This window comes from Vulpes lagopus, chromosome 5, assembly GCF_018345385.1.
Source record: "Vulpes lagopus strain Blue_001 chromosome 5, ASM1834538v1, whole genome shotgun sequence".
Classification (NCBI taxonomy): Eukaryota; Metazoa; Chordata; class Mammalia; order Carnivora; family Canidae; genus Vulpes; species Vulpes lagopus.
In genome coordinates, this window is record NC_054828.1 from 19,001,279 (window position 1) to 19,026,842 (window position 25,564).

At 36.2% G+C, this 25,564-nt stretch overlaps 1 protein-coding gene across 3 annotated transcripts in view; it reads right to left on the bottom strand.

Annotated features, from left to right (window-relative positions):
- The window catches only part of RANBP2 (RAN binding protein 2), a 100,319-nt gene that overhangs the window by 41,372 nt on the left and 33,383 nt on the right, over positions 1-25,564 (bottom strand). For 2 of the 3 annotated variants that reach the window (XM_041754730.1, XM_041754728.1), the window contains exons 2-7: positions 15,123-15,190; positions 13,421-13,532; positions 12,767-12,919; positions 5,389-5,619; positions 4,910-5,055; positions 3,050-3,242 (exon numbers count right to left, since the gene is read on the bottom strand). In XM_041754730.1, coding sequence (XP_041610664.1) covers positions 3,050-3,242; positions 4,910-5,055; positions 5,389-5,619; positions 12,767-12,919; positions 13,421-13,532; positions 15,123-15,190 — 903 coding nt within the window. The remainder of the gene's footprint in view (positions 1-3,049; positions 3,243-4,909; positions 5,056-5,388; positions 5,620-12,766; positions 12,920-13,420; positions 13,533-15,122; positions 15,191-25,564) is intronic. The other variant, XM_041754729.1, reaches the window with a different exon arrangement.

Sequence of the window (25,564 nt, forward strand, 5' to 3'; positions counted from 1 at the left end):
TATGTCTCTGTCCCTCTCTCTGTGTCGCTCATGAATACATAAAAATCTTTAAAAAATAAAAAATAAAAAAATAAACATGTGAAATGTCACAAGTTATTCATTAAAGAATTACTAGAGGTAGCATAGCAAAAAAAAAAAAAAAAAAGTAACCTAATGTCTTGGTTTTGTGAAGCTGGTTAAACAAACAACAACAACAAAAAAAAGACTAAAACTATGATACATCCATACAATGGAATGATATGCAATCATCAAAATAAATGAAGATGCAATACTCATGCTGTCTTTTCTATACTGACATGGAAATATCACCAATATTTATTTCATGAAAATAAGCAAAGGAAATGGGATGTACAGAATGCTTCTTTCCGGATCTTTTAAAGGGGAACGGGAGAGTATGTGCTTATCTATTTGCTTGCATAGGCATAAAAGTTTCACTTCTTGAAGAACTCACAAGAAATTAGTATCATTAGATCCTCCAGGGAAGAGAAGTAAATGATTAAACAGAAGCAGGAAGGAGTTCTCACAGTATACTCTTATACACCACTTGAATTTTAAACCATATGAATACAATCACTTCTCCAAAGAAGTTACTTCTTCAAAGGAAATATATTCATGAATCTAAAAGTTTCTGATTTTGAATTTTAAAAACATTAGTTTGACCTATGCTTTTATCCACAAGTTTTCTAAACATGATGGCAAATTGTCTCTGAAGATGTTGAAAAGCACACAAAATGAGAAACAAAATGTGACATTATTCTTTTTGCTTTCAAACTGAACTCAATTCATAAAACTGGCCCCTTTTACAGCTATCATTTGTGACTAAATAGTTATGAATCCACTCAGTCATATCCCAAGTCAACATTTTCTCATCAGAATTAAACAGTTTCAAGAGAGACTTTAATTCCTAGCTGAAATGCAGAGAGACTAATACTACAGCATTCCCCTGATCAAGAGTCTAAAAAAAAATCCTACCAAAAAAAAGCTGCCCTAACATGATTTAAGGACTTCCATGCCAGTCCATGCTTCCCCTCTAAGTTTATAATCATTTGATAATTAAGCTTTATAAACACATAATAATCTAAGCATCTAAGAGGTTTCATTATTTATCCATTCAATGGAAATGTGTGGAGAGTAAAAGAAATGAAGTAGATGTCTATGTGCTAAAATGGGACAAGAGAAAATGAAATAAGATACTAGACAGCAGATAAAGTATACTTTCACTGAGACAAAAGAGTTTTAAAAAGTAAAGATAGGATGTAGATTATGCTTGCATATGCTGACAAACTTCTAAATAACAAAAAATTGGTAATATTGTCTTGTAGTCAAGAAGATGGGAGTGGGGATCCCTGGGTGGCGCAGCGGTTTGGCGCCTGCCTTTGGCCCAGGGCGTGATCCTGCAGACCCGGGATCGAATCCCACATCGGGCTCCCGGTGCATGGAGCCTGCTTCTTCCTCCGCCTGTGTCTCTGCCTCTCTCTCTCTGTGACTATCATAAATAAATAAAAAAATTAAAAAAAAAAAAAAGAAGAAGATGGGAGTGGTTTGAGAAAGAAATTTACTATTAAAAAGGGTCAAAGTTTAAAACAGTTGACTGTATTAACTTTAAAAATCATGTATATTTGGGCAGCCCAGGTGGCTCGGTGATTTAGCATCGCCTTCAGCCCAGGGCGTGATCCTGGAGACCCGGGATTGAGTCCCACGTTGGGCTCCCTGCATGGAGCCTGCTTCTCTCTGCCTTGTGTCTCTGCCTCTCTCTGTGTCTCTCATGAATAAATAAATAAAATCCTTTTTTAAAAATTAAAAATAAAAAAATAGGGCAGCCCGGGTGGCTCAGCGGTTTAGCACCGCCTTCAGCCCAGGGCGTGATCCTGGGGACCAGGGATCAAGTCCCATGTTGGGCTCCCTGAATGAAGCCTGCTTCTCCCACTGCCTCTCTCTGTGTCTCTCATGAATAAATAAAATCTTTTTTTTAAATAAATAAATATTAAAAAAATTAAAAAATAAAAATCATGTATATTTTAAAAATTTAAGATTCCAGTTTCCATTAAAAATCATGTCACCTACTTTAAGATTCTTAAAATAATAATCTAAGAACCTTTTAGTGCCTACATAAGTTAGCAAACTTCATTAACTTCACTAATTTTCACTAATACATATAATCTTCATGAACCTAAATGCTCCTGCTGTGCAAACAGGAACACTTAACCTTGTGAGCTGAATGTCAAATGTTTAAAAAAAGATCAATATAATATAAACTAGAAGGAGCCTTCCCTAAAAGTAATTCTACAGTGAATCCTCTTTACTTTCCCTCAAGAAAAAGATAGTTCTCTAAAACTACCAATGATTTTTATAAGCCAGGCTCACTTCATTTTTTAGCAGACTGCTTATTTCTTCTCATTTTGGAATTAATGTAGGGTTCACTAAAGAAAACATTAAAACTACAAAAATGGAGTGGGAAGGAATGATAGCCAGCATCTCATCATCTAAAAGTAATAGTTCACATTTTGGCATATTTCCTTCATATCACGTTCTATGTATAAAAAAGGGAATCATGTTTCCAAAAATATACCACTATATATTATATATAATATTATTAACATATGTGTTTCAATTAACATTGAAGTGCTTGTGACAAAAACAGTCTTCTATCACAGCTTGTGTAACCATCCCCAAAATTTACTTAATTAGTTTTCTGTACAAGTTACGCATGCACATCTTTTTGAATCAAATTTTAGCCATCTTTGAGATTATCTCATTACAGGTTCCCAGAAATGAGTGAAGAGTGAAGAGTTTGAGTAAAGATCAAACTCTTCACAGTGGTCTTCCAGTTAAAGTCATAGCAATAGAGACTGACACCAGCAATGTATCAACATATCTATTTCACCTCATTAATGCTGTGTACATCTTGTTACTTTCCACCTAACAAATTAACTATTTTGACTTCAATTCTTCAGATTTATTAATAGTTCTAATATATACCAGGACACACCTCCAAGTGAAATACAGCAGTCTCACAGTGAAATATCAACCAAAACTAGAAAAAACATACCTGAAATGCTATGAGATAGCACAATGTGGCCAGTTCAGAGAGAGCTCGCCATTGCACTTCACTATGCTGACCCATCTTCAAAAGTAGAGAACCAGCATGCATGTAGAAATGTCCTTTTACTTCTAAAAAAGTAGCTGAGAGTTCATCATTTCCACCCACACAAGATTTCACAGACTGAAGAGCACTATCAAAACTGCAATATTAAATTATTAAACAGGTATTAAACCCATTGCATTGTGAATAATCATGGTTTCATGAATTATCATCTTCCACAAACTAATACTCCTTATTCTCTATAAATTATGAATCATCTAGTGTTTATTTTTATTCAGTATACTTTCTATAATTCAAGCTTAACCTCTAGAAGGTCTTATTCCAGTTACTTACAGCCCTCCAATCACAGAAAAGATATAAATCAAATGACAAATTTATGGACTATGATGAATTTTTCATAACTGACCACAATAAAGATGGAAAACTAAAATGTTTTCTAGTTTATTGCTGACCATATGGTTTCACTATTTAATTCAAAGTTGAAATTTCTCAAATTAGACATGTCATTCTCAAATTATAAATAAATAATTGATAAGATATTTAAGTTATCAATAACCTAACTGCTCTTCTTACTATATAGATGACTACAGGCCTAAATTGTATTTCTCATTATTATCTGTAAATGTACTATTAGTGCTTCTAAATCCAAATGGTGAAACATGTAACAGAAATGTGAAGCATGATTTCTAAGTAGGTTTATAGGAGGGGAGTTCTAGGAACCCCTAGAGTTTCTCAAGACCAATTCAGGCTATCTGAGAAGTTTAAATTTTATTTTTATAGTACTACTGAGAAATTGTCTTTTCCACCCCCATTTGCTCACACACCAAACATGTTTGGGTATATAAGTCATACAAAAGAAAACATCCCAAATTTTTTCTAAAATAATCTGAAAGTTAAAATGGTTCTGGATACTACTCTTACCCTACCACCTTAGGACACCAAGAAATTCTTCAAGAAAACTACTCCACTCTCTTAACACCCCAAATATCAAGTAAGGAACAATTACTTTTAAAAACAAATGGACAGTCTAAACCTGGGATTGACAACTATTTCTATAAAGGGCCACACACTAATCTGGCTCCACAAGCATATAATTTGCCACAGCTGCTCAACTCCACCACTGTAGCATATAAGCAGCCATAGATAATATGGAACAAGAGGCACAGCTGTGTTCCGATGAAAGTGTATTTACAAAATCAGGCAGTGAGCCATATCTGGCCTACAAGCTCTAGTTAACTCCTGCTCTAAACTAACATTTTTATACAAATCCAAGTGATGTTTTTGTTCAGTGAAATTTATTTTAATAAAGTGGAGCTATGGTCCTTGAAATCAAAATTTAGAAAAACAGAAAAATCGTACATTATATTTTAGTTATCTTGTTCCTAAGCTAAAACGTTAGGAGTGTTCTGAAATACTAGTGATGCTAACTGCTTCCACTACTACAACATCTGACAGATGGAAGTCTATTTTGATTTTCACTCAAGATTATATCGCCTTTGAAATAAAATGTGAAATAGCAGAACATTTTCAGAACTATGAAGTATGCCAAAACTGGATACATAACCGTAATAATTTAATAAAATATGAACAGTAACACAATTTTCTAAAAATCAAAGTCTTACAAAACCAATTGTAATATACAAAAGAAATAAAATTCCTCCCAAGTAGTTTATCATATTAACTGTTACCCCTAGGTATGTTACAGAAACAGCAAAGCTGTGAAGATGTTCAGATCAATGAACTGAATCATTACCAAAAAAAAAAATCTATAATTGATACTGAAGTATGTTCCTTAAGTCAACATACCTTTCCAATATTTCTCTACTTTCCTGCACATCTCTAGTGGAGAGCGTAAGAAACATAAGGTTAGCATAGGCCAGAAGTAAGTCTTTATTGGTAGTTTGCCAATTACTTTTATCAGACTCCAAACACTGTAAAGACTCCAGATATTCCTATTTTATGGAAAAAAAAACACTCAATTACAAAACTTTATCAAGCATTACAAAATTAGTTTTACGCCTATATATCCCTTTACCCATTCCCATTACTCATAAAACCATGATTTTTACGTCAGCCTATGAAAACACCAAAGATATATAGAGAGAGATATGTTTTATTTATCTCTAATCTACCCATCATAAAATTGAAAGTATCCTACCAAAAATTTCATTTCACAGTTGCTATGCATAAAGGAAAGAAATTTAAGTCTTAGCACCATTTAAGTACAAAATGATGTATATTAATTGTCTACATAGAAGTACAGAGACCCAAGAGTTTTTACCTACCTTAAGGGTCTGTACAACACATGAATTCCATTCTAAACTTGAACGCAAAGCTATGTTTTTCTCTGCCTCATGGCAGTGGCCCACAGCATCCTTCAATCTGTTATTTGAGCGATACAGTTCTACTAGTCGGATGTTCACATAGACATCATCAGGTCTTGCATGAAGTTCCGACTGAATCAAGTCAAAAAGTTTATTCCATCCATCTTCACCTTTGCAATCTAACAGCTGTTCCTATTTTTAAAAAAGCATCATTTAGAAAAATACCTGTCAAGTTTAAAAACATAGCAGTTCTGATGAGCACCACTTCACTGTGTCTAGTTTTAGTAAATTACCAACCAGAAGTACCAACTCTCATGGAAGAGAGCTGTTTCCAACCCAGAAGCTAAACCTCAAGAAATTTATGTGGAAAGAAACATCTGTGATTATAGCAACGGTTCCCCATATATACCTCACAGACTGCAAAGACTATTGCCCCACATCTCTATATACCCTAGTCACCACCACATGCCTAGGCCTCCCGAGTCAAACCTCATACCAGGGTCTTTATCCTCAAACTGTTCTGTTCTTCCCTAAATTTGACTCAATCCTCTACTCTTTCGGCTCCCACTCTAAGCTTCTGCTGTTTTGCAATTTTCTCAGTCTTTACCATCTAGCCTTAACTAAATGGAATATTATATTGATATAAGCTCTGTTACTTCTCTGCCATGGTGGCCTTTTCTCTGCTAGTCTACATACAAATATAGGAAGTGGGGTTAGTGGCTGCTCACCTTCAAATCATATCTCCCCACACATACCTGTTTATAATCCTGTTTTCCAAAGGACATGCTATCCAGCTCTTCCACTCATTCCTGCTCATGAGCAACTAGAATAAAACACTCTTCCTTCATTCCTAAAAGCTCTCACTAGTATTAACAATTGAGAGATGTACAAAGATATACAAGTAGCTCTACTCAGTTGCCTCATCTCCATGGCTTTGCTCTACATTCCAGTCTCAGCCATCCATTTAGCATTGTCTTGGGTCTTCTGAATCTGTACTTTAGTCATACCACTTAGATCCCTGTATCTCTCTTACTCTTTCACCTCTCTGTGGGTACACAGACCTTCAATGCCACACTACCACATGGAAAGAAGCTTTATTCAATTACTGATATCACCAGGTTTTTAATTTTCCATATAACATGTATTTTCTTTCTCTGCCAAGCTAAAATGTCATAATTTCCAACATCCATAATTACTGCTTGCTCACAGATCCCTCAATTAATTCCCTCTACCTTTCCATAGAAGAACCCTACAATCTGCTTTCCCTGTGCCTATTACACTAACAGTTGAGCAATAGGGGGTAGGGCATCCAGGAATTTGGCGGAGATCACAAGCAGGGTGACTAACTTTCAAATTAGTTAGTTAATCTCAAGTCTCCAAACTGGTAATGCCTAGAACAAAATTTTACTTGACCTATAATATATAAATTCTCCATTTCCTAAGGCACCTGGGTGGCTCAGTGGCTGAGGGTCTGCCTTGGGCTCAGGTCATGATCCCAGGGTCATGGGATTGAGTCCCACATCAGGCTCCCCATGGGAAGCCTGTCTCTCCCTCTGCCTATGTCTCTGCCTCTCTGTCTCTCATGAATAAATAAATAAAATCTTAAAAAAAAAATTCTCCATTTCCTGAAAAGGTTAATTCATGATCGTCTTTCCTCACCTTTCCCACACTTTCCACCCTTCACTGCAAAAACTGAAGCCATCACTCCAACTTACTCTCCCCTTCTCCCTGCTCCCTCCACACAGCAAAGACCAAAACTCTCCATTAGTGCTGTTTCATTGCCCTCTCCTTCACTAATCTCTCTCCTTCTTTCATTATCATTTCGATAAACTTACACTTGGTCTTTCTAGATCTTAAAAAAAAAACCCTACACTTCACTTATATTTTAAAAATCTGTGGGGCATCTGGGTGGCTCAGTCAGTTGAGCATCTCTTAGTTTCAGATCAGGTCAAGATCTCAGGATCATGAGATTGAGCCCTGTGACAGGCTCCATGCTCAGTAAGGGATCTGCTAGAGAGTCAGTCTCTGGTCCTTTCTCTCTGCCCCTCCCCCCACTCACGTTCACGCTCTAACATAAATATTTTTAAAAATTTTTAAGTAAAAGATCAACACCTTCATGGGTGCTTTTGAAAAACTCTACTCTTGTGTTCAAGAAAAAAAGCCCTCTAACCAATATTTTCATTCATTAAAATAAATACCAAAAAATTATTTACCTTAAGTAAGCCTTAAATTTTAGGAGAAACAGAATTACTCTACTAAACAGTTTTAAGTCTCAAGTATTTCAATTTCAAAAAATGGAAGAAAAAAATCAAATGTAAGAAGGTTTAACTTTAGACAACAGTGTATTTTTTTAAGTGTAATTACTTATTTAAGTCATCTCTACACCCAACATGGGGCTCAAACTCACCACCCTGAGAACAAGAGTTCACGTTCCTCTGAATGAGCCAGCCAGGTATCCCTAGAGACCAGTGTCTCTAAATTTACTAAAGAAAATCAACATCTTTCAGAAGAAGCATTTTTACAAGAAAAATAAACTTCTATCTATCTTTATCTATCTATCTATATTCCTTAATGTCTTTGTCATCAAATAATTTCCTTATTGGCTTTGACAATCCAATTTATGTTTGAGGCTAACACAAAGACAAGGTAAAGAAATCTACACTTAGACCCGACATTATAGATTAATATTTAAAACCCAACTGATGGGATCCCTGGGTGGCTCGGTGGTTTAGCACCTGCCTTCGGCCCAGGGCATGATCCTGGAGTCCCGGGATCGAGTCCCACATCGGGCTCCCTGAATGGAGCCTGCTTCTCCCTCTGCCTCTGACTGTGTCTCTGCCCCTCTGTGTGTGTGTGTGTGTATCCCTCATGAATAAATAAATAAAATCTTTAAAAAAAAATAAAACCCAACTGCTTATTACGGAAAGAAGAAAACTTGATGTTATTACTAGTATTTATCTCCAGGGTTTTTAAAAATACTTTAGATTTTAAAATCTGTGCACATTTATTCATATGAGATTTCTAATAGCCAAAAACTGGGAACAACCAAAATGTCCACCAAAAGTAAATGGTTAAACTGTGGAATAATACATCCATACACAAAAATACTACTCAGCAATAAAAGGGAACAAACTACTAATACACCCAACTTGGATTGATCTCAAGGGGATTATGCTGAATTAAAAAAAAACTTCAAAAGGCCACGTAATGCATGATTCCACTTACATAACATTTTGAAATGACAAAATTATGAATATGGAGAACAAATCAGCAGTTGCCAGAGGATGACAAGAAGGGGGTGGATAAAACTATAAAAGGGATAGCAGGGCAGCCTTGGTGGCTCAGCAGTTTAGCACTGCCTTCAGCCCGGGGCATGATCCTGGAGACCGAGGATTGAGTCCCACATCGGGCTCTGGGCATGGAGCTTTGCTTCTTCCTCTGCCTGTCTGTGTCTGTGTCTGTGTCTCTGTCTCTCTTTCTCTGTCTCTCATGAATAAATAAAATCTTTTAAAAAATAAAAAAATAAAAGGGATAGCATGAGGGAGAGGTTTGTGATGATGTAACAGTTGTGTACTTTTAACTGCAGTGGTGGTTTATACCAATCTACACATGTGATAAAATGAAAAAACTATCCACACATATTATACCAATATCATTCCTGATTTTGATATTGAACTATACATTACAGGGATCCCTGGGTGGCGCAGCGGTTTGGCGCCTGCCTTTGGCCCAGGGCGCAATCCTGGAGACCCGGGATCGAATCCCACATCGGGCTCCCAATGCATGGAGCCTGCTTCTCCCTCTGCCTGTGTCTCTGCCTCTCTCTCTCTCTCTCTGTGACTATCATAAATTAAAAAAAAAAAAAAAATGAACTATACATTACATATTCACAGAATCTCCTTGTACAATCTTTGCCACTTCTTATGAAAAATATAATTATTTCAAAATAAATTCTACTGGGGCGCTGGGTAGCTCATTGGGTTAAATGTCTGACCTCAGCTGAGGTCATGATCTCAGGGCCCTGGGATCAAGCCCTATGTCAGGTTCTGCACTCAGCAGGGAGTGTGCTTGTCCCTCTTCCTTCAACACCCACCATGTTTGCTCACTCTATCTCAAATAAATAAAATCTAAAATAAAATAAAATAAATTCTACCCAAAATATGTATAATGGGGGTGGGGAGCTGTTAAAAACAATATACAATTGACTCTTGAACAAATGTTTGAAATGCACAGTTCTGCTTATATGTGAATTCTTTTTCCAACAAATACAGTATAATACTCTAAATATATTTTCTCTCCCTCATGACTTTTAACATTTCCTATTCTCTTATTTTAAGAGTAGGAATACAGTATATAATACATACAATACACAAAACAAGTGTTAAATAAAATAACTGTTTATGTTATCAGTAAAATTTTTAATCAAGAGTAGACTATTAAAGTTTTTGGGGAGTCAAAACTTATAAGCAGAGGCTCCTGGCTGGCTCAGTCAGGAGAGCATGTGACTCCTGATCTTGGGGTTGTTTGAGCCCCATATTGAGTGCAGATATTACTTTAAAAAATAAAATCTGGGCAGCCTAGGTGGCTCAGCGGTTTAGCACCACCTTCAGCCCAGGATGTGACCCTGGAGTCCCGGGATCGAGTCCCATGTCAGGCTCCTTGTAAGGAGCCTGCTTCTCCCTCTGCCTGTGTCTCTGCCTCTCTCTCTCTCTCTCTCTCTGTGTGTCTTCCATTAATAAATAAATAAAATCTTTAAAATAAAAAAAATTAAAAATTAAAATTAAAAATTAAAATAAAAAATCTTTGGGACACCTGGGTGGCTCAGCGGTAAAGCCTCTGCCTTCAGCTCAGGGTGTGATCCTGGAGTCGCGGGATTGAGCCCCACATCAGGCTCCCTGCATGGAGCTTGCTTATCCCTCTGCCTGTGTCTCTGCCTCTCTCTGTGTGTGTCTCATGAATAAATAAAATCTTAAAAAAAAAAAAGTAAAAATAATAAAATAAAATCTTTAAGGAAAAATTATATGCATATTTTCAACTGCACAGGGGGTTCATGGCCCCTGGCCCCAACATCATTCAAGGGTCAACTACACACTTAAAATTGTTTACCTAGCAAACTTGTTTTTGTTTTTATTGGTACTAAAGCCTTTACTGTAATAAACCAAATATATTTACAATTTATACAAATGTTTAACCTTCAACAAAAATACATAAAAACATTTCACAAGATGCAAAACCAGGGAACAAGTTCATTGGAGACACCACTGCTCTACGTAGCACAGAACGTGAGGGGAACTGCAAGGAACAGAAAGGTAATCTAGGCAGATCACACAGAAAGGAAAGAACAGGCTCTGCCTACAACCCTTGGCCCCTCTGTCCACTCTGCCTCGGTGTCCGTTTGGTCTAGGTAGATTGGTGACCTTCAGTTGATGGGACTCATTGCCTCCTCTTTGTAGACTCAAAATAGTTTTGTGTCAAGGTTTGGAAACAGGTTTTCATGGTGGTTTGTTTTTTTTTTCCTTTTAATCTTACAAGTTTTCTATTTCTACAAATTCAAAACATTTTGGCCTGATTCAACTATAAACGTTAAACCACATGTTTTCAGTAGATGACTTCATAGACTGTAGCCTTCTTGTCTCCTGAGCCAGTGACTATGTACTTATCATCCACTGAAATGTCACAGCTAAGCACAGATGAGGACTCTTTGGACTGGAATATACTAGCTCCGTAGAGCCAAGCATTGAGGAGGTTGTCCTTGCCAGTACTCACAAACCATTTACCACAATAAGCAAATTTTAGGGACAGCACACAGCTCTCATGGAGATGCAGCTGGTACTTGTCAGGTACCTAGCAAATTTGGAAATTTGGAAATTTGCAAATTTGGAAAAGACTTTCTCCAAAAGACTTACTTAAGTAAAGTATATTTTACTCAGTAAAAAACTCTCTCTCTCTCCCTCTCTCCGTCCTAAATAAATAAAATCTTTAAAAAATAAAAAAATTTAAAAAATAAACATTAGAATTGGTCAATACATTAGTAAAAACTTCCCATTATTTTTCATAATTATTGGAGAAACTATTCTCTTTTGCTTGAAAACTTCACTGTCCCCTAACACAATCCTTTCCATTTTTTTCTTAAAGATTTTAAGTAATCTCTCTACCCTTGAGATCAAGAGTCACATGCTCTACTGAATGAGCCAGCAAGGCACCCAACCCTTTCCATTTTTAGGTAATAGTTCTTAAAAACCTATATAAAAACCCTAAATTGTTATTCTTTTCACCCAATGAAGCAAAAACTTTACATCAGACAGAGCTCAATTTATTTTTTTTTTTTTGACAGAGCTCAATTTAAATGCTAGCTCTACCATCTAGCTACAAAACCATAAAATACCCACATCAATCATTTCATAAAAGTAAATACCATTTGTAAAACATAATAGTGCCTAATAAAACAGCATATGCTCAGAAAGATTCTGAAGAAAAAAAACTTTGGTCTGCCATTTTTTATAGATATAATTGACATATAACATTGTCTTAGTTTTTGTTTTTTGTTTTTGTTTTTGTTTTTTTTTTTTATTCATGAGAGACACAGAGAGAGAGGCAGAGACCCAGACAGAGGGAAAAGCAGGCTCCATGCAGGGAACCCGATGAGAGACTCGATCTCGGGACTCTGGGATCACCCCGTGAGCCAAAGGCAGACGCACAACCACTGAGCTACCCAGGCATCCCAACATTGTCTTAGTTTAAGATGTACAACATAACAATTTGACACGTATATAGAGACATAATTTCCACAGTAAGTTTAACATCCATCACTTCATATGGTTCTAAATTTATTTTTTCTTGGGGCGCCTGAGCAACCCAATCAGTTAAACGCCTGCCTTCAGCTCAGGTCATGATCCCAGGCTCCTGGGATAGAGCCCAGCATTCAACTCTCTGCTCAGCAAGGAGTCTGCTTGTCCCTCTGCCTCTGTCTCCTCCCTCCAGCTCATGCTCATTCTCTGTCTCAAAGAAATAACATCTTTAACACAAGTTATTTTTTCTTGTAATGAGAACTTATAAAATCTACTTATTCTCTTCACAACTTTCAAATATACAACAGAGTATGTGTAACATTAGTCACTATGCTATACATCATATCCCCAGAATATATTTTATACACAAAGTGCAAAAGTTTGTACTTTTTGACCACCTTCACCCATCTCCCACCAACTCTCACACACCTTCACACATTTCCCACCAACCCTCAACTTCAGTTTGCTACTGAAATGTCTTTTAAACTCCAAATATTAGAAATGGTTGTGTCTTAAGTTTTCCCATGTTTACTGTTTTGTTCTGTCTTTACCTTTAGTTTATAAATTGCAGGACTTCCTGGGAAAAGTTTAGCTGCTCTTTCAACCCAATATTTTGCTCTTCCATCAGTAACATCATTTTTACAAAGCAATTCTGCAATCTTCAACACAAGATCTTTTTGTGTTGGGTTTAATTCCACTGAACGCTGACACCAAAAAGGAAAAAAATAAATTAGAATTCATCGTGTACCTACACTCAAATATATAAAAGTCAAAAATTTATCACTGCCCACATTAAAAACTTTTCTAAATGGCAATACATTATTTCAAAGTTGTTTAAAATCAAACTTAAAGTGTCTTGGAATTTTTTTCCACATGAATTAAATAAAAATTATGTTTTTATTAGGTAAGTGCCCCCAAAAAAGAAAGAAAACCACACTTAAAAGAACAGCATCTTGAACCATATTAGACTTAGAATTTATAGCTGTTAATCTTCTTTTACAAGTGCTAAGTTAATGATTAAATTACAGTGTGCTTTGAGCCAAATAATTTAAGATCTATTCTAATCTGTATTGCTTAATAGCACTATGACCAATGCTTATTTTCATGACATCCATAAAATACATTTGATTTATTTATTATACAAATTACTCTGAGCATCATGCATGTGGCTGCAAAGGGCTGTATTTTAAACTTAAATAATTTACCTTGTAACATTCCACAGCTTTGTCTATATTTTCCTCTGCTTCATGAAGAAGTCCAAGAAATCTGTGAGCTTTGGGATCTCTTTCTTGCACATTAATATATGCAGAAATGTATCTGTTTAAAAATAATACAAAAATAATCTTTAAATTATCACACTCAGAACTGTATTTAATTCTAACCCGAAGAGCACATCTTAAACTAAAGCAACCACTAAACTAATTCAGTTATTCTAATTATTGACTACCACTATTTAAACTAGAATATGCAGACAATGCAAAAGTATCCATAAAAAGAATGATTAAATACAAACATATGTAAAATATTGACAACATACTTATTTTACCATTAAATACTACATTTACCAAAAGTTTTTTCCAATGCTACCCACATATAAAAAAATTATTGCATAAATTGCTTTTTCTTCCTAATTACATTTTGGCAAATTACTAAAGAATTTTACATAGGAAAAAAAAAAGAATTTTACATAGGAATTAGAAAAAGATTATAGTAAATATTCTTAAAGTATCATAATGCAAAATACTAATGCATAATTCCCCAGATAACAACTAAGACAATGTACTATTTACTTTATTATTATTTTTTAATAATCTCTACACTCAATGTGGGGCTTGAATTTATGACCTAGAGATCAAGAAGTGCATGCTCTACTGACTAATAAGCAAGTTAGGTGACCCAAGGATATACTATTCAAATACCTTTTTTAAATTGTGCTACTGATCTTTTAAACAAGAAAATATTATCTAATAATTGTACTGTTCCAGCTAAAATAGAGAAGAAAAATTACTAAATAAACTAGCAATGTAGATAATTTCCATTTCTTAAATCAAGTTAACAGCTAAACATATAAGCATCATCTAGGCTCAATGAATATTACATATATATATATAATATTGTGTGTGTATATATATATGTATGTATATGTATATAACATATACATATGTGAAGATAAACCAAAGACCAAAACTGGAGGAAAAGGGGTCATATGAATAAGGAACAAGGTTGACAGCCCCACTGCTGCTAGTTAAAAAAGGGTTACCATTTTCCTTACTTATCAGCATTTCTTTCCATCTTCCCATAAATGCCTTTAACCTCCTGCCTAATATCCTGCTTTAAGCCACTCCAAATCAGGAAATCAGATCACCAACCTTCTTGGCCTTACAAGTGAGACAAAGCCTCAAGAGTGTCACCTATTAAGTCAATTAAAGATCTTTTACACAAGCTATTGTCCTGCTCAGAAATCACAGTTTAATTTTGTATTCACTGGTATTTTTCCAACTAATTAAAGTACCAGGTATCTAACCAGGAAAAAATTAAAAATAAACATGGTTCTCTTTTATTCCTTAGAAGTGTTTTAATTTTAAGCCAAATGATTTCTTGCCTTAGGCGTAAGTAAGTGATAGGCATGCAGGAGATACTCATTCTAGGCTTAATCTCCACAGAATTGAGACTAGTCCTTTATATCAGTCTAAAGTAATATAATACCTTATTTCCGGGACATACTTAGGATGAACTGCTTTAAAAAAAAAAAAAAAAAAAAAAACAAAACCATAGTATTTTCACCCATTTCAAGTTAAGAATCTTAGGGGAGGGGGAATGACTTTAGAAAATTAAAGTATCAAAAAAAAAAAAGAAAAAAAAAAAGAAAGAAAGAAAATTAAAGTATCTTTATAGTTCAATACTTACTTTTTAGCAAGATCATATTCTTTAACTTCATAGTACAGCTTTGCAAAATAGAATCCTTTCATTGACTTCTGAAAAAAATTAAGAGTTCTTTTAATTTTTCATATTTTGAATTTTGTAAAGTTTTCACATAACTAAAAATCGATCTTAATAAGGTTAATATTAATATACTTGATTTTTGTTCATCTAAAAGGTAGGAAAAAACTGCCTATAGAAATATATGTTCTAAAAGTCATCATTCATCATTCCGGGAATCCCTGGGTGGCTCAGCGGTTTAGCACCTACCTTCGGCTCAGGACGTGATCCTGGAGTCCCGGGATGGAGTCCCACATCAGGCTCCCTGCATGGAGCCTGCTTCTCCCTCTGCCTGTGTCTCTGCCTCTCTCTGTCTCTCTCTCTCTCTCTCTCTCTCTTCCATGATAAATAAAATCTTTTTTAAAATAAATAAATAAGTCATCATTCCAAGTTTTATAATTCTCATCATAAAACTAAAATTTAACAGCAAGACAATGTCTGAAATTAAGATTATATCATCAAGAAACCTGAAAAACCACATGATGCCACTCTCTCACTTTACAAATAAATAAACAGAAACCTTTCTTAGAGGAGGTGAAATAGACTAGAAAGGTCTTTCTCTTGCCAAATGCAAGGCTTTATGGGGAAAAATAAGCAAGTACTTCCAACCCATTAAGGCACAGGGGACTTCCTAGCCCAGGTAATTGTTCTCTCTAGAAATCAATATTTTATACTCAAAGAATTAAAAAGGCAGAAATAAAAGTTGAATTCTCCAGTAGTAAACCAAGTCAAAACCTGGCTCTTTTATTTCCCTAAGTTCCAAAGTTTAAGTTCCTGGGACATACCAGATAATGTTATACACACGACATAAAAGTACACAGCTATCAAACATCTAATTCTGAAAACTACATAAGGACACAGAAAAAAAATCAATATATTAAGTGAAGAAAGAAGTGTACAAATCAGTATGTTTTCATTTATTCATTTTATTCCTAAAAAATGCAGACTTAGGATTTGTTTGTTGTGCCTACTATTATTCACAAGGCACTGTTCCAGGCACTGGGGAACCAGTAGTACACACAAAAAAATCTGTCCTCATGAAGCCTGTATTTTAGGATAGATGACAAACAAACTGCTACCTATACAGGAGCAGAAAAGAGTCCTAGAGTTTACAGTATTCTATCAATTATTTACAGTACACTATATTTTAACAAAACTAAACTCAGTATTCATCTCACAAGTCACAGGAATCCTAACATTGTGCCTGTTTAGTTGGCAGTGTTTCTTCTTTCTTAGCTGGTAATGGTAGTGGGGCACAAATAATGGTATTAGAAGTTCTATAAAGTAAGAGTTGTCAGGAAAGGTCTTATTAAGGGGATATTTGATCAGATATATAATAAAGTGAAAAGTGACTGACTAGGGCAGACTAGACAGCAGATGGACTACAAAAATTAATTCCCACTGTTTACTATGTTTCAATTTTTCCTTCTTAATCAAACCTACAGAAAATACTCTAAATCACACTTATCTGAAAAATACTCTTCTCATGACTTCAAAAATAATCATAATCTCCAGTTTGACGTCCACCTTAGTGGTCACTCTTCAGGCTCTTTCTCATACTGACTTCCCCAGTGTCAGTCCTAAATCCTCTTTGAGGAGATCTCCTCTGTGACATATACTGAATCTCACCTATGACTATTGACCGTATACTGACTCTCAAATATGTATCTTTGGCTCTCATTTTTCCTAAGCTCTACACTTAGGTGCAAAATATCCTCACCAACACCTGTCAGTTCTACCTTCTATATTACATCAATCCACCCATTTTTTACATCTCTGTTGCTATAACCAAAGTCCAACAAGCCTCTATGATCTCCCTTTAGGACTTCTGAAAAGGCTAATTCCTTCCTGTTTCCCTCTGTATATTTTTCCTCCCATCTAATTCATAAACCAAAAGGATATCATTTTAAACATAAGACAAACCATGTTATGCCTTTACTTAAAATATAAAATCCTTCCATTGCTTCCATTATGCTTTGAAAATATCAAATTTCTCACCAAAGACTAGCATGGTGTCTGTCCAGCTCTCCAACTTTACTTCATCTGGCCCTGCATACTGTAGTTTAGCCAGTGACTAAAACCAGAATGCATCTCTCCAACTATGGCAGCTGTGAGGAATCTTTTAAACAAAGGCTACAGCAGATTTTGATACTATATGACTTCTATCCAGTGCTTTCAGTGTCAGAGTGAGAAATTCAATGAAAAGAAACTATGGTTCCCTTAAATAAATGCCTCATCATCTACAGAGAGACACGTGTGAATGAATTAACAAGATTCTCACTATCCTAGTGAAACCATAACTAGGGGACAATGAGTTTGAGAAAATCATCTGACAAAACAGAACCCTTATTGAGCATGATTCTATTCTGGCACAGTGAAACAATAAGCGTAGGATAAATGGAAGATTCCCTACCCACTCCCCATCATGCCCCTCACTTCCCCTTGACATCTTGGGTCAAGTGTAACTGTTAATAACACAGGTATTCTAGGGACGCCTGGGTGGCTCAGTGGTTGAGCATCTGCCTTCGCAAAGCTCAGGTTGTGATCCCTGGATCCTGGGATTGAGTCCCACATTGGGCTCCCTGGAGGGAGCCTACTTCTTCCGCCTGTGTCTCTGCCCCTCTCTCTGTTTCTATCATGAATAAATAAGCAAAATCTTCAAAACGTTAAAAAAATAAAACCCATGGGTATTCTAGGTCAGCTGAGTAAAAAGAGAAAATTCCAGTGAAACAGAAGTGAAAACAATAAATAAATCTACATTTTCAGTAGGAATACAGACCCAGAAAAGAAAGGTCCCCCAATCCTTCTGATCTTAAGTTTTGAGAGAGCAGAAAAGTAACCATACTGACTCTTGGCAGTCAAGTTCTCAGAAACCTCACTTTTTGGCCCTTGATGTCACTTTATCCTATCTTTGTGTAGCAGAATTTACCTCTTACTGGACTTCTGACTCACTAATAGAGCTAGGTTTACTAAGATCTTCACCCAACATGAACTGGTTTTAGACCTCCATGAGACAAACTGGTTTAACTCTGATGATAATGGGTTATCTCCATAATAATTCTGCTCAGAAACCACAGTTGAGACATCAACCACCTGTGTGAGTTTGACTAATGAGTAATTAATTCAAAGCTAACATCAGTGACATTCTGACTAAACACTTTCAGAATTCCAACTAGGCAGGACAACACAGCAGCACTGGTGTTTCAGGCAGTTCTGAATAGCACTCTCCCACAGTCTTTCCTGACTAAAGTACGTCTTCTTCATTATTTCTCACAAAATCCTGTTTATCTCCTTCACTGCATTTATACATAAGTATTTTTGTTTTTATAGGTATCTATCCCTCAAAACTGTAAGGCTTCCATTAGGGTAATAAGGCCTGTGTGACTTGTCCACTACCAGGAATCAAGAACATTAATTGGCAGATGTTACATATTCACTATTTCTTGAAATACATACGCATAAATTTGTGTACCACTATTTCCTAATAAATTCCTAGAAACTAGTTCAAAGAATATACATACCTGAACTGTTTGCTATGTTGCCAATTCTCCATAAAGTTCATAGCAATCACTTCCCCATTCAGTATCTGAATGCCTAAGTCAGAGTATATATTCTTCAAAATTAATTTTTCCCATTTCTTCAATCATTGCTAATCTGATAAGCAAAAGAAGAACCACTAAGACAACCTGACATTCCTCTGATATGACTGGCTTCTAATATCCACAATGAAATATTTATAGTATAAATTCTCTACTAATATACCATGGCCATTCCCAATTTTGAAAAGGCTGTCTTGCTAACTTTTAAGAATTCTTAACCATACTGACATCTGAGAGCTTTAAAACAAACAAACAAAAGAAATTATCCATTTATTTGGGCAGAGGAGGAGAGCATGTGCAGGGAGGAGGGGACAGAAGGGAAGAATCTTTTTTTTTTTTTTTTTTTTTTTTTTAGAAGGGAAGAATCTAAGCCGACTCCAGACCCTCTCTAAACGCAGAGCCCAACGTAGGGCTCGATCCCATGATCCATGAGATCATAACCTGAGCAGAAACCAAGAGTTGGATGCCCAACCAACTGTACCACCCAGGCATTCCTGAGGGCTTTTCCCAGGTTTCCCAAGTTATCCATGTTTGATGCATTTGTGAAATAAACCTTCAATTTTTTTGCAGTAAAAACTCTTTTTTTTCAAATTAAATATTAAAAAAGATCTTTCTCATTTGTCATAAATACTCATCTATATCAGTTTCTCTAAAATTACTTTTAAAACGGAAATTTCTTTTGGTAAATAACATAGACGAGAGTCTCTTTTTAAAAGTAAATTATTAGACAGCCCGGGTGGTTCAGCGGTTTAGCGGCTTCGGCCCAGGGCCTGATCCTGGAGACCCGGGATTGAGTCCCATGTCGGGCTCCCTGCATAGAGCCTGCTTCTCCCTCTGCCTGTGTCTCTACGTCTGCCTGTGCCTCTGTCTCTCTTTCATGAATAAATAAATAAAATATTTAAAATAAATAAATACATAAAAATAAATTATTAAACCAATGTCATTTTTTCATGCACTATCTATTGAATAATCCATATTTTCTCCATTGCTTTAGAATGTCACTTAGCGGGATCCCTGGGTGGCGCAGCGGTTTGGCGCCTGTCTTTGGCCCAGGGCGCGATCCTGGAGACCCGGGATCGAATCCCACATCAGGCTCCCGGCGCATGGAGCCTGCTTCTCCCTCTGCCTGTGTCTCTGCCTCTCTCTCTTTCTCTCTGTATGACTATCATAAATAAAAAAAAAAAAAAAAAAGAATGTCACTTAGCAATGCCACATAAATCTGTTATGGCACCTTAATTTAAAGTCCCTTTCTCTTACTACACTTCTTACTCCACACCAAAAAAAGTGTTAAGTAAGCAGATACATTTTAAATCATAAAAGTAGGGACGCCTGGGTGGCTCAGGGGTTAAGCATCTGCCTTCAGCCCAGGGCATGATCCTGGAGTCCCAGGATCGAGTCCCACATCAGGCTCCCTGAGTGGTGCCTGCTTCTCTCTCTCTGCCTATATCTCTGTCTGTCTCTCTGTGTCTCTCATGAATAAATAAATAAAATCTTTAAAATAAATAAATCATAAAAGCATACATGAAGATTAAGAAAATTTCAGGACGGGATCCCTGGGTGGCACAGCGGTTTAGCGCTTGCCTTTGGCCCAGGGCGCAATCCTGGAGATCCGGGATGGAATCCCACATCGGGCTTCCGGTGCATGGAGCCTGCTTCTCCCTCTGCCTGTGTCTCTGCCTCTCTCTCTCTCTGTGTGACTATCATAAATAAATAAAAATTTTTAAAAAAAGAAAGGAAAGAAAGAAAGAAAGAAAGAAAGAAAGAAAGAAAAGAAGAAAGAAAGAAAAGAAAAGAAGAGAAAAGAAAAGAAAGAAAGAAAAAGAAAAGAAAAGAAAAGAAAAGAAAAGAAAAGAAAAGAAAATTTCAGGACAGGGCAGCCCGGGTGGCTCAAGCGGTTTAGCACCGCCTTCAGCCCAGGGCATGATCCTGGGGACCTGGGATCGAGTCCCACGTCGGGCTCCCTGCATGGAGCCTGCTTCTCCCTTTGCCTCTGTTTCTGCCTCTCTGTGTGTGTCTCTCTCATGAATAAATAAAATCTTTTTTTAAAAAAAAAAAAGAAAATTTCATTTAAAACTACAGAAAAAAGCATAAAATTGTGTGTATACATACACACATAAATTTCCTACTTGGGGATCCCTGGGTGGCGCAGCGGTTTGGCGCCTGCCTTTGGCTCAGGGCGCGATCCTGGAGATCCGGGATCAAATCCCACATCGGGCTTCCGATGCATGGAGCCTGCTTCTCCCTCTGCCTGTGTCTCTGCCTCTCTCTCTCTGTGTGTGACTATCATTAATAAATAAAAATTTAAAAAAAAAAATCCTACTTGTATATCACACTATTTCCTCTCTTAAGGAACAAATACTGCTAAATAATTTTCAAAAGGAATGACTGATAAAGTGAGGGAAGAAATAGGGCAATGACAAGACATGGAGATGGATAGTTATCTAAGATAAATAAGGGCATGGATATGTTTTCAGGCTATGGAAAAACAGCTGGTGAGGAGACTTCAAAAGAAAAAGGGGAAATCCTTATTTCAGGAAACCGAAGGGAGGAGAACAAGAAAGGTTGTCAGGGAGGTACCTTGAAAAGGAAATATACAGAGGACAGAAAAATGAATAGGGCCTGGCGGTTCACTGCCAACAGTCTGGTTCACCAATAAAGAAGCAAGGTAGTTTGTTGAGTAAATGTGAAGAATTTCAGGTGGACAGCGAAGTTCTAAAACAGTGACTAGAAGGAGTAAGAGAAGGTAGGAGTAAGAGAAGGTAGCAATCAAGGACAGGTAAATAGCCCACAAATAAATGCTCATGTATATGGTCACATAATTTCTGACAAGGATGCTAACAACAAAGTAGAGAAAAGTCAGTCTTCAACACATGGTGCTGGGAAAACTGGATATCACATGCAAAAGTGTAAAGCTGGACCCTTATTTTATACCACCTGCAAAAATTAACTCCAAACAAATTAAAGACCTAAAACTAAGATTCAAAACTATCAAACTCCTAATAGAAAACATAGGGAGAAAGCTATATGACATTTGATTAGGCAATAGATTTCTTGGAATTGACACCAAACACAAAGAAGCACATCAAACTTAAAAACTTTTGTTTATCAAAGGACACAACAGGGTAAAAAGGCAACCTACAGACTGGGAAAAAATATTTGCAAACCATATAGCTGATAATGAATTAGTATCTAGAATATTAAAAACAAAAAAAACCTCCTACAGGGCAGCCTGGGTGGCTCAGCGGTTTAGTGCCACCTTCAGCCCAGGGCGTGATCCTGGAGACCCGGATCAAGTCCCACATCGGGCTCCCTGCATGGAGCCTGCTTCTCCCTCTGCCTGTGTCTCTGCCTCTGCCTCTCCCCCTCTCTCCATCTCCATCTCCCCTCCCCTCCTCTCTGTGTATTCTCATGAATGAATAAATAAAATCTTAAAAAAAAAAAACTCCTACAACTCAGTAACAAGAAAAAAATCAACCCAATTAGAAAATGAGCAAAATATTTTATAACTGGGACACCTGGGTGGCTCAGCGGTTGAGCATCTGCCTTTGGCTCAGGGCGTGATCCTAGAGTCCTGGGATCAAGTCCTGCATTAGGCTCTCTGCATGAAGCCTGATTCTCCACCCTCTTCCTATGTCTCTACCTTTCTGTGGGTTGTCTCTCATTAATAAAGTCTTCAAAATAAATAAAAATAAAAAACCTTTATAATAGACATTACTCCAAAAATGATATACAAATGTTCTAAAAGCACATAACAAGATGCTCACCATCACCAGAGAAATGGAAATCAAAATCACCCGGGATACCACTTTATACCTATTAGAATGGCTACTAACCAAGAAAAAAAAAAAAAGTTCTAACAAAAATAAATTCGTAACAAATGTTGGTGGTGATATGGAAAAGTTGGAACCCTTATATATTGTTAGTGGAAATGTAAAATGGTACAACCATTATGGAAACAGTATGGTGGTCCCTCATAAAATTAAAATTAAAAATGCCATATGATTCAACAACCCAAATTCTGGGTATATATAACCTAAAGAACTGAAAGCAAGGTCTTGGAAAGGTATCCACACACTTACATTAATAACAGCACCATGCACAACAGCCAAGGGTTCTAAGCAACCCTTGTCCCTCAAAGGATGTACGAATAAATAAAATGTAGTATATGTAATACTAACAACAGAATGTTATTCAGCCTTAAAAAGGAAAGAAATTCTATCACAAGCTACAACATGGATGAACACTGACATTATACTAAGTAAATCAGTCAGAAAAACAAATACTGTATGAATGCACTTACATGAGGTATCTAAAGTAGTGAATTCATAGAAACAAAGTCAAATGGCAGTCTCCAGAGGCTAGAGGAAGGGAAAAACGTTTAAGTTGTTCGATGGGTACAAAGTTTCAGTTTGGCAAGATGAAAAGTCTGCAGCTCTGTTGCATAATAATGTACACTTAAATTAATGAACTGCACACTTAAAAATGGTTAAAATGGGGGATGCCTGGATGGCTCAGCGGTTGAGCACCTGCCTTCAGCCCAGGGTATGATACTGGGGGTTCCAAGATCGGGTCCCATATCAGGCTCCCTGTGGGGAGCCTGTTTCTCCTCCTGCCTGTGTCACTGCCTCTCTGTGTGTCTCTCATGAATAAATAAATAAAATATTTTTTTTAAAAATGGTTAAAATGGTAAACTGTGTGTATATATATATATATATATATATATATACATATGCATTTTTTTTGCCACAATTTATGGATGGTGGGGAAAGGGAAAGGGAAATGAACTGCAGAATGCTGTAGACCCAAGTGAAGTTAGAAATCTGAGATTTACAATGGCACCAATCTAGAAATGCAAAGATAAAATGAACTGCCCGAAAAAGAGCTTCAGATGCAGTATTTTAGTTTTAGAACCCAAAAGCTAGTAGGAAAAGACTTAACTAGATTAAAAAAAAAAAAAAACTATTAAAATAGTCGTATCACAATTAAAAAAAAGAGAAACACTTTAAAACAGACTCTAGACATCCATCCAGCCTCCAGTCTGGCACATAAAGAGCTTAGAAGTAGCCACTCCATCCTACAAGTAAAACGTTGAACTAAGAAAAATCACAACTCTTTTTACATCCATAGGGTAAGTTAGGTAGGTCACTAACTGCCCCTCAAAAGTGTAGACAAATACAAAGAATCAAACCTCACCATAGCAGAAACCTCCATAGGAGACAGTGCTAGGTAGGGTAGGAAAATCTAAACTGTCATTGACAGTTGTTGGAAATAAGTCTGAAATATAAAAAACCCATCACATTACTTAAATTCTACCAAATACATCATGTCGAGATATAAGGGGAAAAAAATGACAAGACTTACTAAAAGGCAAAAAAAAAAAGTTTAAAAAGAGACAAGGGGTGCCTGGGCGACTCAGTCAGTTAAGCATCCAACTCTTAATTTCAGCTGAGGTCATGAACCCAGGGTCATTGGATTAAGTCCTAAATCCGGCATCCTGCTCCACACTAGGTGGAGTAAGCTTCTTTCCCCCTCTCTCTCCCTCCCCCTGCTCTCACACGTGCTCTCTCTAAAATAAATAAATAAATCTTGAAAAAAATAAAAATAAAATAGAGCAAGCATCAGAATGAGACTCAGATATGGAAGAGATGCTGGAATTATCAGACTGAGACTTAAAATAACTATGATTAATACACTAAGGACTCCAATGGATAAAGTAGAACAGATAAGCCATGTAAGCAGAGATAAAAATTCTAAGCACAAAAAAAGAAAAAAAAAAAAGCTAGGGATCAAAAACATTATAATAGGAATGAAGAAAGCCTTTGATGGGCTTATGAATAAACTGAACATGGCTGAGGTAAGAATCTGCAAGCTTCAGACTATCTCAAAAAAATCTACAAAACTGAAAAGCAAAGAGAAAAAAAAAAAAACAAAACAAAATATCCAAGAATTGTGGAACTATCAAAGGAGTAACATCCATGAAACAGACTACAAGAATGAGAAGAGACGAAGGAACAGGAGAAATATCTGAAACAATAACTACTAGGAATTTCCCCCAACTTAAAATTACACAAAAACCCACAAATCCAGGAAGCTCAGATCCAGGATGCTCAGAAAACATCAAGCAGAATAAATGACAAAAGTAATAATAGTAACATAATATAAATAATACACCACATATCATATTCAAACTATTAAAAATAAGAAACAACATAAAGGAAAAAAATCTCACCTATGACAGGTGCAAAGGTAAGAATCACACTGAACTTCTCAAAAACCTAAGCAAGAAAAGAGTGAAGTGAAATATTTAAAGTTGAGAGAAAAACAACCAACCTAGAATTCAGTACTCCATGAAATTATTCTTTGCAAGAAATGGAGAAATATCTTCTCACACAAAGTTGAAGGAATTTGCTACCAGCACACCAGCCTTACAAAAGATGTTGATAAAAGAGAAACAAAAATGATACAGATGAGAAATTCCATCTCTGTAAAAAAAAAGTGAAGATAAAATTTATTTTCCTTTCTCTTAACTGATCTAACATATACCAGTTGTTCAAAACAACACCAATATGTATTTCCATTAGGTATGAGAAATGTATATAACCATGAAGTACTGTATTACCCATTACCCATGAAGTACTGTAGTAGTGTTATTTGAAAGTAGATTTGAATTAGTTTTAAATGTATACTGCAAACTCTCTAAGGCAACCACTAAACAACTAAAAAAAGTTCTACTGATATGCTAAAAAAGAAGCAAAAAAGTCATAGAAAATA